At 32.6% G+C, this 14,838-nt stretch overlaps 1 protein-coding gene and 1 long non-coding RNA gene across 7 annotated transcripts in view; both read right to left on the bottom strand.

Moving 5' to 3' along the window:
• Positions 1-14,838, bottom strand: part of LOC134253161 (zinc finger protein 501-like) — a 40,641-nt gene that overhangs the window by 22,504 nt on the left and 3,299 nt on the right. For all 6 annotated transcript variants that reach the window (XM_062735671.1, XM_062735674.1, XM_062735672.1 and 3 more), the window contains exons 2-3: positions 12,740-12,839; positions 6,104-6,174 (exon numbers count right to left, since the gene is read on the bottom strand). In XM_062735671.1, the coding sequence (XP_062591655.1) occupies positions 6,104-6,174; positions 12,740-12,815 (147 nt within the window). In that variant the 5' untranslated portion in view covers positions 12,816-12,839. The remainder of the gene's footprint in view (positions 1-6,103; positions 6,175-12,739; positions 12,840-14,838) is intronic.
• LOC134253165 (uncharacterized) lies at positions 671-2,637 on the bottom strand. The gene is made up of 2 exons (XR_009989079.1): positions 2,117-2,637; positions 671-1,637 (listed from the first exon to the last, which is right to left on the bottom strand). It is a non-coding gene; the product is annotated as an uncharacterized LOC134253165 (long non-coding RNA).

Here is a 14,838-nt window from a genome sequence, read left to right as displayed (position 1 = left end):
CCATGAAAGAAATCTAGTATTTATGGCAATCTTTACATCTGAATATTCTGATGAAATTGTCCATGAATTATACTGCAACACCTTTAGAAGTACATGTATATGTTTATAAACATACTTCAGAACATGTTGCAACTAACCCAATTAAAAGCCTCTGAATTTGACCTCATGCTGATTTAGTTATTCCAACATGTAGTAATTTCTAGACATCTTCGTAGCAAAATATCTTTATTCAGTTATGTCTCGTGACTATCATTATACATGTATGCCATCTTTTGAATGAAATGTTGTAAGCATTGCATCCACGAAGCTGCTGTTTTTATAATTAAATGATTTCTTTACTTCAAAGAGTAGAAATGCTATCTTGAAAGTAATGTTTGTTTGCCCTCTCTTGACTCTGGGTAAAATTATTAGGTCGGTAGGTGAGAAAATCTTCAACAACATTTCTTTACGGGGAATAAGAGGAATAAAAAGAAAAAATACGGCCCTGCATTGAAAAAAAAAATTCAGTCTGGTCATTTTAGTCAGTCGGTCTGGAGAGGCCCGACAACCAAACATATCTTAAAGATGGCCTATTTCTACACTTCATGGACATTAGCTCAATCATTGGATTAGGTAGTCTGAGAATCTAAATTGAAATATCAGACAGAACAAAATAAAGATGAATTCTAAGTGACATCAATTCATACTTTAATGAGTTTACAGAGTACTTCTGATTTCAGAGAAAAGGCAAATTCTGCAAAATGACATAACACTGTCATAAATATTTGTCAAGAACAGGGAAAAAGAAACAATGTTACAGTGATAGATATATCTCCTTGATATCCATGAAATAATAATTTAAATATAAAAAAATTTTCTCCTTTTTAAAATCAAAATACAGAAAAAAAATAAAAGATTTTAAATGTAAACAATTTTAAAATAAACTACATTATTTGTGAAAGATTTTAATTTTAGTTGATTACTAAACTGGTCTTATCATTCCTACTAAATTAACAACCTTTCAATTTCCAAGTGTCATATTTTAAACTGTTAAATGTTCACTGCAGCTTTATTTACAAAACTCATCAGTTTTCAGAAATACTTATTTGAGCATATTAGGTCCTGGTAAGAACAAAATTTAATGAATAAAAATATTAAATTTAATTGTTCATGTATTAATTTCCTTGCAATTTTACAAAATAACCCTTTTAAGAAACTTGTTACTTGTAAGTGTAGACAAAAGCAAGCTTCAATTAATACCTTAATGTATACATTTATTTTACTGAAAACAAATTCAAAGATGGACAAACAGAGCATGCACTGCAATCATCACATACACATATTTTCTAAATATATTGAAAACAGCATGTATATACTACCAGGTAGATAGGATGCTGTTAAACATTAAATTTTTTTCTATAATCTATAGACATATAAAAAATATGCATTGGGTACAACAAATCATCATTTCTTTTTCCAAATCTCCATTGACTTTGCCATGTCTGGTTCAACATCTTAGCTTGATCCATCCAACTTTCTTTAATATTCTTGAGCTGATATGGGATGACCTCTACTTTGATTAATGGCACAAATCTTTTAAGGAAACACTGAAGTACTTTTTTTTGTTCTTATCTATTCCAATTAATGACCCAATTGATCTGAAATCATATGTGTTCATTTTTACAATAACATTTAAGGAATTGCATAAGGAATTGGACTGAATTTCATTCACTCAATGAAATTAAATTTCCAATAAAATCAATGAAAAATCAATATGAAATTATTGTACAATTTATACTTTAGATTGAATTAATGAAATGCAAATGCTTGATCAAGAAAATTAATGTTCTTGTCATGCACAATTTGTATTAATTAAAAAATGAGATATTAATTAAAATCAAACCTCATTTAAAAGGTAACTTGAACAATTGAATACCTGTTCCAATAATGTTACAAATATTAGGCCTGAAAAGCACGGATTTTTTTCATAATTTCTTGAATGAATGCATTTTTATTTTTTGGCAATGTTGGGATATTAGCCACATCCGACATCCTTGTACCGTTTATTCATCGTTTTTAAATCTGTAGTCAGAAGATCATTCATAACTTTCAGTAAAATGAATAGTTAAATAATTACCTGATGAAAATACTATCAACAATCAAACTGTCGACATCATCATTGGACATGGTCAAATGCACCGTGACTTTTCTTCCCTGTTCGGACTGCATAAAGCATAATACTTTACAGGATACTCTCAGGTCTGTTCTTTTTTCCTTCCCATTCTCACTTAAAATTTTAGTGTAGTGTTGAAGCGAGAAACACACAACAGCAATGCGTCGATGACTTTCTTCTGATCGGAATGGCCTACAACTTGCCACATTCCGTATCGAAAATAAACAAGTCCTCCTTTATTGGTTCATCCACATGCATCACGCTAATCTCAAAGGCTTTTAAGATTCATATGCTTTGATTTGTTATAAGACTTTCTCCTTAAAACGTCCTTTGTTTTAGTCCTAACAATAAGTGACAACAAACATCAAGTATGACAGAGGAAATTCGTTACCGAGATGCTTAGCATCGCTGGTTTAAAGTCGCCTGTTTCAAACGCTTTGGTGATTCGCAAGAGTTATCTCCCTGTTAACGCAAACCTTACCTTAAGTGTAACTCGACAGTTAGTTTGCGTTACAAAATGTACCAACTCTTGAACAACCCACATAACTATGTACTGCTTACGCCTGAATTATTTTTTCCCAATACTTAGTCCTTAAACATTTCAAATTTATAATAGATCATATTCATATGTTAAAATATCCCTTTTATATTACATTTCTCTGATTATTCTTTGTCAAGTATAGTTACGCCAGATTTTGAGTTTGAGAGAATGAAACAATGTACGATTTACTAAATGACGTGATTAATTTGCGTAATTAATTCGTTCAATTATTGAAATCAAACTCCACCTAAGTGTACCCCGATAAACCAGAAGTATTTCATGCATGTAGCAGTCCGGATTTCTTTCCTTAATATTTCTTTTCTCTTTTTTTGTCAGTAAAAATTGTAATATCAATTGATTTCAATTTTTATGCATTGGCTGATGTATTTACCAAATTTATTTACCAAATGGACTTTAAATACTGGTATAAAAAACTAAAGAAAATAAAAACGTAAATATTTATAGAAAATTCTACGTAAAAATTCAAACATATAATCAATTAATTGAATTAATAAAAAAAGAAAAGAAATATAAAATACAATCCGAAGAATTAAAATAAATAAATATTAAATAATATTTTAATTATCATAGTAGATTTACACAGCACATTCACACGTTTTGCTTGTATGTTCAGTGCGCATTTGGATTTATATCGAATTAAATCAACACGTTCAATCTTATATCCCAATCGACAGATCATATGCTATTTTGATTGGTTGATGCGCTGATTGGTTAATCGCTAATCCTGATTGACAGCTCTGTAAAGAAATACCGTACCCGCGTTCGCTCCCTGGGACCGCTACTGAATTTGGGGTTCGCTCTCTGGGTCCGCTTCGGGTTCGCTCGGGGTCCGCTACGGGTTCACTTGGGGTCCGCTCAGGGTTCACTCGGGGTCAGCCCTAGTGGACCCCAAGCGAACCCGGAGCGGACCCAGAGAGCGAACCCGGGGTCCGCTCCAGGTTCGCTTTCTGTTAGGTTGTGTCCGGTCGGTACTGTACCTCTGTCCCAGGGGCCAAAAAATTAAAAAATTTTGGAAGAAGCAGCTTTCTTTGACATAAATATATACTGAGATCATTGCCATAATACCCAGGAACAAATTAAAAGATTTTTCATAGAATTCATGCATTTTCACTATGTAAACATTATAGAGCCCCGCCCTTACACAAGAAGCCCTGACATCCTTCCTATTTGTAACTATGTTTATAAATCAATGATTAAATACCCAGGTGCAAAAAAGATGTTTTTAAAGAATTTAATAATAATATGCATTTTCACAATATAATAAAATCAAAGTACTCAGAAGTACTGAAAGCCGGGCTCATTTACAGGGTAATGAACAAATGAACAGTTTAAAAACATTGAAAAGATGATTATATATCTATATATTTCATATATAGCATTCAAAAGCTTTAAAATTGATTAAAATGTGGCTAGAATTTAACAGCGTAAAATATTTGTCACATGTATCATTTCAGGGTTTTACATACCAACAGAAGTAAATAAACGCTGATGCAGGAAGATAACTTAAGGTCAAACAATTATGCACAGATGGGTCCTCAGCGGGGAGTTTTGCATCAAAGCATACATCAAGTCATTAATGGTGTTCCCCGCATTTGTATAAGCCTGATAGTAGACCCTTTATTAATAGAATATGACGCAGACAGGGATACCTGATGAAAACCATTCGCATATTTTAACCAAATGATTAATCATCGAAAACGATATAAGGTATTTTATGATACTAGTAATAAATATTTTTGACAATTTCAGATAACTATGAAAATAATTCAGTGTTTGTATTGCCTCAAAGGTGAATGCGCAGACGTACTATATTCTAACTCGTAAATTTAATTTGGAGATGAAGAAGCAGCATTTTCTATTGCTCACCGTCGCAATAGCTGGGCATTTCTCTACGAGAAATGAGCCCGGCTAAAAAGCCCCACCTAACACCAGAACCCCAACCCATGGGGCCATTATATTCACAATAGGTACTAGTTGGTTTATTTAATGCTCAGGAGAAGAGAAGAAGATTTTCAAAGAAAATTCATGTTTTACTACAGTTAAACTTGGTTATAACGAAGTCCTAGGGACCAGTGAATTTAATACTTAATTGCTATATCCATCATTTGTTGTATCCCTATAACAAATTTGTATAACCATATAAAGCAAATTCACAATTTGCACGACTTTTTTCCCTTCAAATTTTTCTACCAAATATGTTAGGAAAGCAAACATTACAAACACATACCTTCGATAACAAAGGTTTTGTTTTGAATTGAATTTTTATTTTCATATACTAAACGAATATAAAGTCAATTCATTTTATCAAATTTTAAGATCTTTGAAAGTTCGTTAAAAAAAATGTAGATTTCACTATATCAAACCTCAAACGGACTCAAAATCAGATCGCTATATCTGTAAATTCGTTATATCAGAGTTCATTACAACTGTAAAATTTTACAATGATTTGTTTAAAATGTTGCGGGGAACCAAAAGAACTTCACTGTTTCCGTGAATTCGCTATATCTGTGTTTGTCCTAAACGAGTTTTACTGTATATAATCTATATAGCCCAGTCATAGCACTAGAACCCCTGACACAGGGGCCATGAAAATCTCAATTTTGAAAGAGGCAGTCATTTTCAACTCAACTATGCACTTGGTTAGTTATTATTATTATTCAATGCGCATGAGCAGAAAAGAAGAATTTCAAAGAAATAATGTATTTTCACTATATAACCTATTTAACCCCACCCTAGCACTAGAACCCCTGACCCTGGGGCCATGAATTTCAAAAAATTGATAGAGGACAGAATGCTAAATACAAGCATGCCAACCGTTTGACTGATGTCCAGGTGTAAATGAAGATTTCTAAAAGTTGGAATAATTTTAGTGGTTTTTGTTCCACTCCCAGGGAAACAAAGACCATGAAATTCCAAATTTTTGTTCACTTCACCCTAAGATGTAATATGCTAAATTTGGTTGAAATTGGTTCAGTGGTTTCAGAAAGCAGAAAATGTTCAAATGTTAGCGCATGACAGATGATGACAGACAAAAATGGCTAGCATCTTTAATAGTCTGAAACCAAGATCTTTGATCATACAGCTGTTCTGGTAGTGTGCTGTTCTTTCCATAGAATCGATGCAAATTTAGTCTAAGTAACATGAGTGAGGATCATTGTAATCATACCAGTCCTTCAAAATTTAAATTCATTTCAATTACAATGAAAATGTGTCAGGTTATCGAAGTAAATTAAATACAGTATTCAAGTCTTTGTTGATAGTATGTATCTCAACTTGCTTCCTGCAAAAAATTGATCAAAGCTTTGCAATAAAAACAACAGATACATTAAATAATGGAAACTCTTGGAAATCATTTCCACCATTTCAATTCAGAAAAAAATAATCTTTACCTTCACTATTACAAGCTGTTGGTTTTCCTCCTTCTCCACAGAGTCAGGTATCCCAAGTGGCTCAATCTTTACTACAAGACAAGACAAGTAATGTGTTAGAATGCTACAACTTCTTTTGTGAAATGAAATCTGTCAGGCGCTCAAACATGTAAACTGAAGAGTTCTAGGTTGAGGGAGATAACTCTTATGTTTTAAATGTCCAATAACAATCATAGGGGTCCAGGGATGATGCAAATAGTTGATTTAGATAATATGGCTAATAAAATGAACTGTAACAATGCTTTAAGTTCTTTTTGTAAAAAGAGTTCCATCCAGTGCTCAAACATATCTCTTATGTTTTAAATGTCCGATAATTATCATAGGCGTCCAAGTACATTGCAGATATTTGATGCAAGTAAGTATGGCTATTAAAATATTGTAGAAGTACTTTTTTTGCATTGTATTATTTTACGCTTTTTATGTTGTCTAGGAAATCTGTGTAATAAACCCATTAGTTACACAGAAATTGAGATTATGTGGAATATGACCCCGTGGAAAAAAAAGTATGTCTATTGTTAACTGTAAGAATGCCCTTAATTGAATCAATCCTGTCACTGATCATGCTGAAGGGTACCAGTTCTAGGGGAATATTGGAGAGTCTAGCAGCTTCAAGTACATATAGTGTCATGTAGGATTTAGTATATGTTTGACCAAGGTCCTTTTAGTGTTATAAGTCTATACCTGTAACATTGTTTGGCCTAATCCAAAGCATGGATGCTATGAATTATATAAACTTTAATCTGCACTACCTAAAAATGTCTGCATGTTGTTAATAGAAGTAATCATAGATTTTCAGATGTTGGAACAAAAGGCCCATGGGCTGTATCGACCACCTGAGTAACTTTGGCTATGTTGTACTTTACCAAATTTTCCCCCTTGTAATACCTATTATGACCCCACCATACCCCAGGGGTCATGATTTAGGCAATTTAGAATATAAACTATCCCAGGATGTTTCCAAACAAGTTTCAGCTTTTTAGGTCCAGTGGTTCTTGAAAAGATTTTTACTTATATCTAATGTAAAAATTTCATTCTCCATTGGGGAACAACCCAACCCCCTGGGGGTCATGATTTGAATGATTAAACAACAACACTATCCCATGATGCTTGCACATTACATAAATTTCAGTTTTTCAGAAAGATTTTTCACAAAATTTCCTTTATATTTTAATGCAAGTTTTTATTTTAGTGTGGTCTATTTGTGTGCCAAGTTATAATGGAATCATACTAAAACTTCAGGAAGAGTAACACTCAAAAATCATTTACAGACAGATGGACAGATGGGCAGTTAGAAAGACAGACAATGGACAACTTACTATCACATAAGCTAATGTTCTGTTCTCTGACCAGTAGAGCTAAAAACATAACTGGGCTTGGGAATGCCTAACAATTAACATTTACAATTTTAAAAAGGTATTGGTATTAAATATATTTGTGTTCAACAGTATTAGAAGTATCTTTATTTACATATGATTACATCCACTGAATATTTTCTCCTTTATTTCTTAAGAAAACGCATTGCATTTATCACTGCATGAACTACATTAGACATATCACCTTTACGGATTTCTTGATCAGTGGCTGTTCTATCAATGAAACATATTAAGACATTCGCATCATTATCACAATAATTAATATTAAAACAGAATGATATAAATATTAACAATAAAATGTCTTTCTTTGTTTGTTATTACAGTTAATTCTCAATAAATCGCCACCTTTTGTAATTTAGAAATCATGGCGGTATAACGAATTTGGCAATGAATTGAATTTCCATAATTTAGAAAACATTAGAAGAGTTACTGTTCTTAGAAATACCATTTAGCATTTCTATTCTTATTATTACATATACATATATATAAAACATATTTCTGATTGAAAATATTTCAAGTATTTTTTTTTTCAAATGTACAATTTCACCAAAACAAAATGTGCAGTTATGAAATAAAGACAAGTACACGTGTATTGCATGTAAATCTGCATGTCTGATACATGTATTGAAAAAAAAAAAACAAGCCAGGTCAAACGTCATGATATACATGTATTGCTGATAGTAGGTAAAATGAATTCTTGAATAAATTCATTGTTAATGATGCATTCACAATTTATATTGTATAATTATTTTTTCAGCAAATTTAAACTCTGCATTGTTTAAAGCAGAGATCATCAAAATCATGAAAATAATATCGTTATCGGCGTACTTTAACATCTACCGCTTTCGTGTCGAAGCTGTGACTAAACATGCTAAATGATTTTTATTAAACAGAAAGCAAAATTATTATAACAGTTCAAGTTAAAATTATTGTTGATTTATTTTTTGTTTAATTACTTAATTGCATGTACCTTGCCTGGCTTTGCATGCTTATCAACAGGGATAGTGTCAACCAATTAGCCATGCTTCACTGACCACACGCACCTGTGATGGTATATCGAGATAATTGACACTTAAAAAGGGTTGTTTGTTGTGAAAACAGGATGGCCGACGTCAGTATGCAAAGAATAAAGTACGTTATTGGCTATCTGCGGCCGAGAAATTTTACTATTTTTAAACCACCATTATTTATGCAAGTCCCTTATGTTTCGTTTACAATAAGATCAAAGCTAAAATCAAATTATATAAAATTGACGTAATATGTTACAGTGACGTCATAATACCACACCAAACTGTGGTTGCTCAGTAAATACCGTTCAATTTAGTGAAAAATCAGTAAATGTTGATGAAATTGAATATGTTCCCAAGCATTAACCACTTTTATTTTTTGTGTATAAAATAATTGGTTAAAAATCTCCGTCCAGTGTTAAATTCGTGTCGGTTAATGAGTGGGAACAGTATTCATTTTTTAAAAATAGTAAGTCCGGAAATCAAAATTATGCAACATTAGCATTCATTATTTTACGCTGATTTTTCACAGTAATAAGGTAGGAAACGAATTATTTCAACAGTTGTTTTAACATGTGAACACAAACAATATCATACAAGATAAAATCCACATATGTTTTTAATTATCTTTCAAGTTTATAAAATCCATTTAAAATAAGAATGAACCATTCTAGTGTCGGGAATTTCATTGATTGCATGGTTCAGAATGTACGTACATGTATATAGCGTTATATAGCGTTATACTTTTTCCTCAATATATGTGTTCCGAATTTTTCTAACCTTATTTACCTGTTTATTCCCCGAATGTTTACTCGAAAAAAAACAACAAGTAATTATCACACTCAATTAATTACTGTACTTTGCACAATTCATACTAGAGAATACCTGGCAGTCATTAATTACAACTAAAAAATAAACAAGATAAATATGTCTACTTAATCAATAAATTCACGATATTATACATGAAATTGCTATCCTAACCGAGTAATTGTGCCCCTTAAGAAGCTCTTTTTTTTTTCGAAGTTTTGTTTGATCTACGAAACAGGACATATTATAGAAGGGCAATTAAAAGCTACAAAAAACTTTATTATCATTATAACGAAACATTATGATTAGATATATTTACAGTGTCATTGCTGGCTGGGACATATGTAGCGGTAATGATTTGTAGTCGGCAATAGTCTTATTGAAAAAATAATATAGCGGAAAATGGAAATTTTCGTTATGTAGCAGTAGTTTTGTTGACAATATGAGCACTGTGCATACAAGTTTATCTTAATTTATGCCAAATATTCTGTAATACCGGTTTTGTTCAAATGCCTAGAGTGTAAAATATATCAGCGATCAACTTTATACAGTCATGTAATTAAACGTTTACCTCCCCGCATCATAATGCTTGAATCTTGAGGGGGCTCGGAGTCCCCCCCCCCCCCCCCTCAGGTTGCATTTTCAGCATTATAAAGTATCTTTCCAAAATAAAAAAAAATCACATAGGAAAACACCCCATCTTCATGTGAAACACGGATTCCTATAGTAACAAGGTAACAAGGTAAAAAGCCATGAATTTGATTCAGAAGAAAATTGAATAAGGAAAGTCACTTCTCATACCACCCCCTTTCCCACAAAATGAGATTTTCTCTAGGCTATTCCTTGAGGTAATATTTGAGGAATACATCAGGCACGTAGCAAAGGGGGGGAGGGGTTTGTGATATAAGGAAAATGTAGTATTGTATAGGTAAATGAAATTGATACTGAAGGAAATCTGCATTGAAAAAAAATTGGCTTCTACACCTCTACCCCCCCTCCCTCCCCCCCCCCCCCACCACAACCACCCCGGATTTTCGGCTTTGGGCAACTTCTTTTTCTTTTTTCTTTTAGTCAATTTTTTTTTCAGGTAAGTATTTTTTTTCTCTGGCTGCCCCCCCCCCCCCCAACTTTCAAAAGCGATGCTACGTGGCTGTACATAGATAGTTTACAAGAAAGAAACTCGACAACGGAAGTCTGAAACGATTTATCACAAAAGGAGAAAATTTTCTGTCAATGCGAACTTTTTAAAGAAGAACAATGATTGATAAAAAATTCAACCTTATTGAAGCGAAGGGTGTCTGAAACTGATCTACCGGTAGATATAACTCGTTGAAAGAGAAAGAAGGGGATGTTCTATATACAAAGCAAGTGTCTGAGGGGAATGCCCTGATTACCAGAATTAAATTCTTTGATTCATTATTTGAATTTTAAAAAGATATATAAAATATCTTAATTTTAAAGATATGATTAAGTATTAAATAAACGCCTAAAGTTTTTACACGTACACGTAAACAGTATTCGAGTAAATAAAGCTCTCTAATGATTTAATATCCCCATTTCTAAGATTATTTTTCGTCTTTGCTCACAAATAGAAAAGCACAGTGACAATTTCAGTTTGAAAACAATTTATTCCCCATAGTTTCTACCGGGCTTCATTTTTCTAATATCTAGGGGAAAAATCACTTCTGAGCTTTAAATATACCGAAAACCGTAAAAACCATGTACAGTAGCAAAAGATGGTTTTTGTGTCCATTTTTATTTCCAAGGTAAAAAAGGGAACACACACGAAACCAGTGTTTTTATATTATGTAAATATAAGGAGTGTCCTCAGGTTCAAAACATTTGAGCATTGCGCAGTATGCCGCCTGTGTAATACAACTGCCATTTTTCAATAAGACAGATTTCAATTGCGTCTTAAACGTTGGAAAAGGGGGGGGGGTGCTTGTAATGCGACACAAAAAAGGTCATGAGGAACAGGTTTTGAATTTTATAAAATCCACACTACATTGCAAATCAACAGCAGAAAGCTAGTCTCCGAAAAAAAGAAGGGGAGGGGGGGGGCAGTACCACGGGCCCGCTCACAATATAGAATGGGCGTTTATTCCCACTGTGCTCCATTAATTGCCTGAAAGTTTTATTTCATGCAAATAATTTACGTGTGTGCAAGATTGACCTTGCAGCATCGTGTGCATAGTATTAATTTGTTTTTGGAAAAAAATTTTAAAAAAGTAATTATACGGAAAACTTTACAAATATACTTAGTATTATAATTAAAAAATGAATATAACATATGTGTCACGGGTAAATTCTGTTTAGTGTCGCTAAATCAAATACTGGTTAGAGTACCAAGATTCATCAACAACACGTGCAACATCGTCAAGACGGTCCATCCGTCATTTCCAATTTATAATTATTTCGATAAATATTTAAAGGATACAATCGGACTTAGTCCGACGGAAAAAATGAATGTCAATTGTTCCAGAAATTCTGTTGTTTTTTGTTTGTTTGTTTTGTTTTGTTTTTTTTAATTATTATTATCTCTGAAAAAAATTATCTCTATGACAGGTTTAGATTAATTTCAAGTATTATGGCTACCATCATTTATTATTCTCCGCTTTCCATAACCTTAAAGTTTAAAAAATATACAGGATGTTCACATATAGGCATGTAACGGTGTATCTAATAAAATATTTGAGGTGGCTCGAACTCCTGGAAAAAAAACTAAAATCATGGGTAGTTGTTTTGTGTCCTATGCAGGCAGTCGGATGATTCGCTATGCATTATATATTCATGTAAAATACTGTCATTCCTACCTCAATATCTGCCATGGCCCAAATGATAAAATGTAAACTTAATTGCAAATGAAATTCTTAAAATATCTTTGAATGGATTGATTTCTATTTTACAGACAATCGCACGTCGTTTTAATACATATAGGAGCTTTGTATGACGCAAGAGAGACATGTACGTTATTGACGTCACCTAGCAAAATGAACGTCGGAACCGACGTTACTACCGCTTAAACACAACTTTTTATCATAATTTGCAATGTGTTACATGTAATTAGATATAAACAAGTTATATATTGTTAGAAAGATAAAGTTCTCAACTTTGGAGTGCAATAAACCTCAATTTAGTTCAAGGTTCGGCGAATATCAACCAATAACGTACTTTGTTCTTTGGCGTTATAAAGAGAATTTTATAAAGTAGGAAATATGTTCTTGGGAAATCATGGTGGTATTGCCAAAATGGCGTTGAATCAATGGCGATAATTCGAGAATTGACTGTACTGGAATTAACGGTCACAGCTATTGCAGAAAAAAATTTTCTGCAACTGTTACAGCTGCTTCCGTTAATTCCAGTAATAACAAACAAACAAAGCATTTTATTGTTTCAATAATTTTACTCACTAGTGGACTCAGTATCAAATCTGCTGATTTCAGTATAGGGAAACTCTGATGTCATGTTATGTAGCTCTGACATCATAAACTAATTATTGCTTTAGTTAACCTGCAAAAAAGCAAAAAAATAATTAATTTGCAATATTCTAAAAAAAAAAAAAACACATATCTATTATAAACTGTAAATTCTAAATAACATATTTTAATGAGATCAAATTTTCGTGGTTTGAGTAAAAATTCTTAGCTCATACAGATTTGGATTTGTACATGAAAAATTGTTCAGTAGTAATGTATTTCTTATTTTACATTTTGTGGGGGACATCAATTCATGGGTCTCTTCATACCTCAAAAAGAACAAAATTAACCGAAAGTACTGCATACAAGTTGAAGAATACAGGTACGAATTACATAATGATTTGAATTGAGGTTAACTTAGTGTTTGATTTTTCTCAAAATGAAGTGCCGATTTAAAAGCCTTTTAGTGACCTGGAATATTCTAAAAATGAAGACGGCATTCTCCATTTTCAGAGGAAGAATCAGTGATTTTGATTAAACAGTGATTTTCCTGGCTTGTTTTTGGGTATGTTTACCATCACATTCCAAATAAACAAATCAGCCATATTTTCCCAATTTTGAATCTTTTTTCCCAATTATGTATCCATGAATAAAAAAAAATTGAGGTTTCAGAAAGAAATAAATATTTGTTTGAATTGTTTCCTTGCCGAACTTCTGTAAATCTAGACATGATCAACATTGATCGTATCACTGAGCTATAAAATTAAGTGATGCAACACATGGATGTTTAGTGATTAGTTATTTCATCAGTTTTGAGCCATTAAAGTTAACTAGATCCTAAAGAGAAGATAAAAAAAAACAAGAGGCCCACAGGCCTTATAGGTCACCTGAGCATTATGCAACAATTTTCCAGTTATTGAATTTGATTCATGTTTTAAGCCAGATGCTATATGACATTCACAATTTTGAAAGAGGCACCATTGATCATCATAACAATACACTTAGCAGTTGCTTAGCTTGGTTACTGAATACCCATATGCAGGGTAGGGGAACAAAAATGCATTCCAACAAACCACTAGTGCCCCTAACACTGTGTCATAAACCCCTGACCCTAGGTCCACACATTGCACAAAATTCAAAAAGGTACCCTTATTAAATATCAAAAAATAAATAAATGTTTTTATAAATACAAAAGAGCAGATTTCAAACAATAAGTTCATTTTCAGTATATAACACCAGAATCCCTGACCCTGGGGCCATAAATTTCACAATTTTGGTAGAGGCACTCATGCTCATCATAACTATGCCATTAGTTAGTATATTTAATACCCAGGGGCATAGAAGAAGATTTTCAAAGAAATCATGTATTTTCACTATATATAAACAAACCATCTGACCCTAGGGCCATAAAATTCACAATTTTGGTAGAGGCACTCTTGCTCATCATAACTATGTACTTAGTTGGTTCATTTAATACCCGGGAGCAGAGAAGATTTCCAAAGAAATAATGCATTAATTTTTCACTATATACTTATTTAGCCCTGCCCTAGCACTAGAACCCCTCACCCCAGGGCCATGAATTTCACAATTTTGGTAAATTACCAAAAAGGAACTCAGAAGGACCCAAAAGGACTTTAATTAATATATCATAAAACATTGAAAATTAATAATTTGAAGTAAATTACGAATATTATATTATACTTTTACATAAAAGTTTGCAAAAACATACTAATATTGTTGCAATTGTATTGTAACAATAACATAATAACAAATCGCTCTATGCAAGCTGCTGTTGAATAGTTCCTTTCCTATAGAGTGTATACAATAATTCTATGATGTCATTTTATAAAAGTGACGCAATATCTGTCAAATATTTAGCAACTGACAAGATGGCTACTAAAGGTAAACAAATGTCTAACCCTATGAAAAATGCGATAATAACTATGTCTGAGAGTGGATACACCCAACAGGACGTAGCAGCTATTCTTTCTGTGAGCCAGTCTGGGATTTCCAAGTTTCTCAAGCGATACAAGACGCGCGAATCCAGCGAAAATAAGCATAGAAGCGGTCGACCTAGAAAAACTGATGTACGA

This window comes from Saccostrea cucullata, unplaced genomic scaffold (assembly GCF_032062105.1).
Source record: "Saccostrea cucullata isolate Sc308-1 unplaced genomic scaffold, CSIRO_AGI_Scuc_v1 ctg5626, whole genome shotgun sequence".
Classification (NCBI taxonomy): domain Eukaryota; kingdom Metazoa; phylum Mollusca; class Bivalvia; order Ostreida; family Ostreidae; genus Saccostrea; species Saccostrea cuccullata.
Note: the sequence above shows the minus strand (reverse complement) of the source record. Positions and strands in the feature narration are given on the sequence as shown.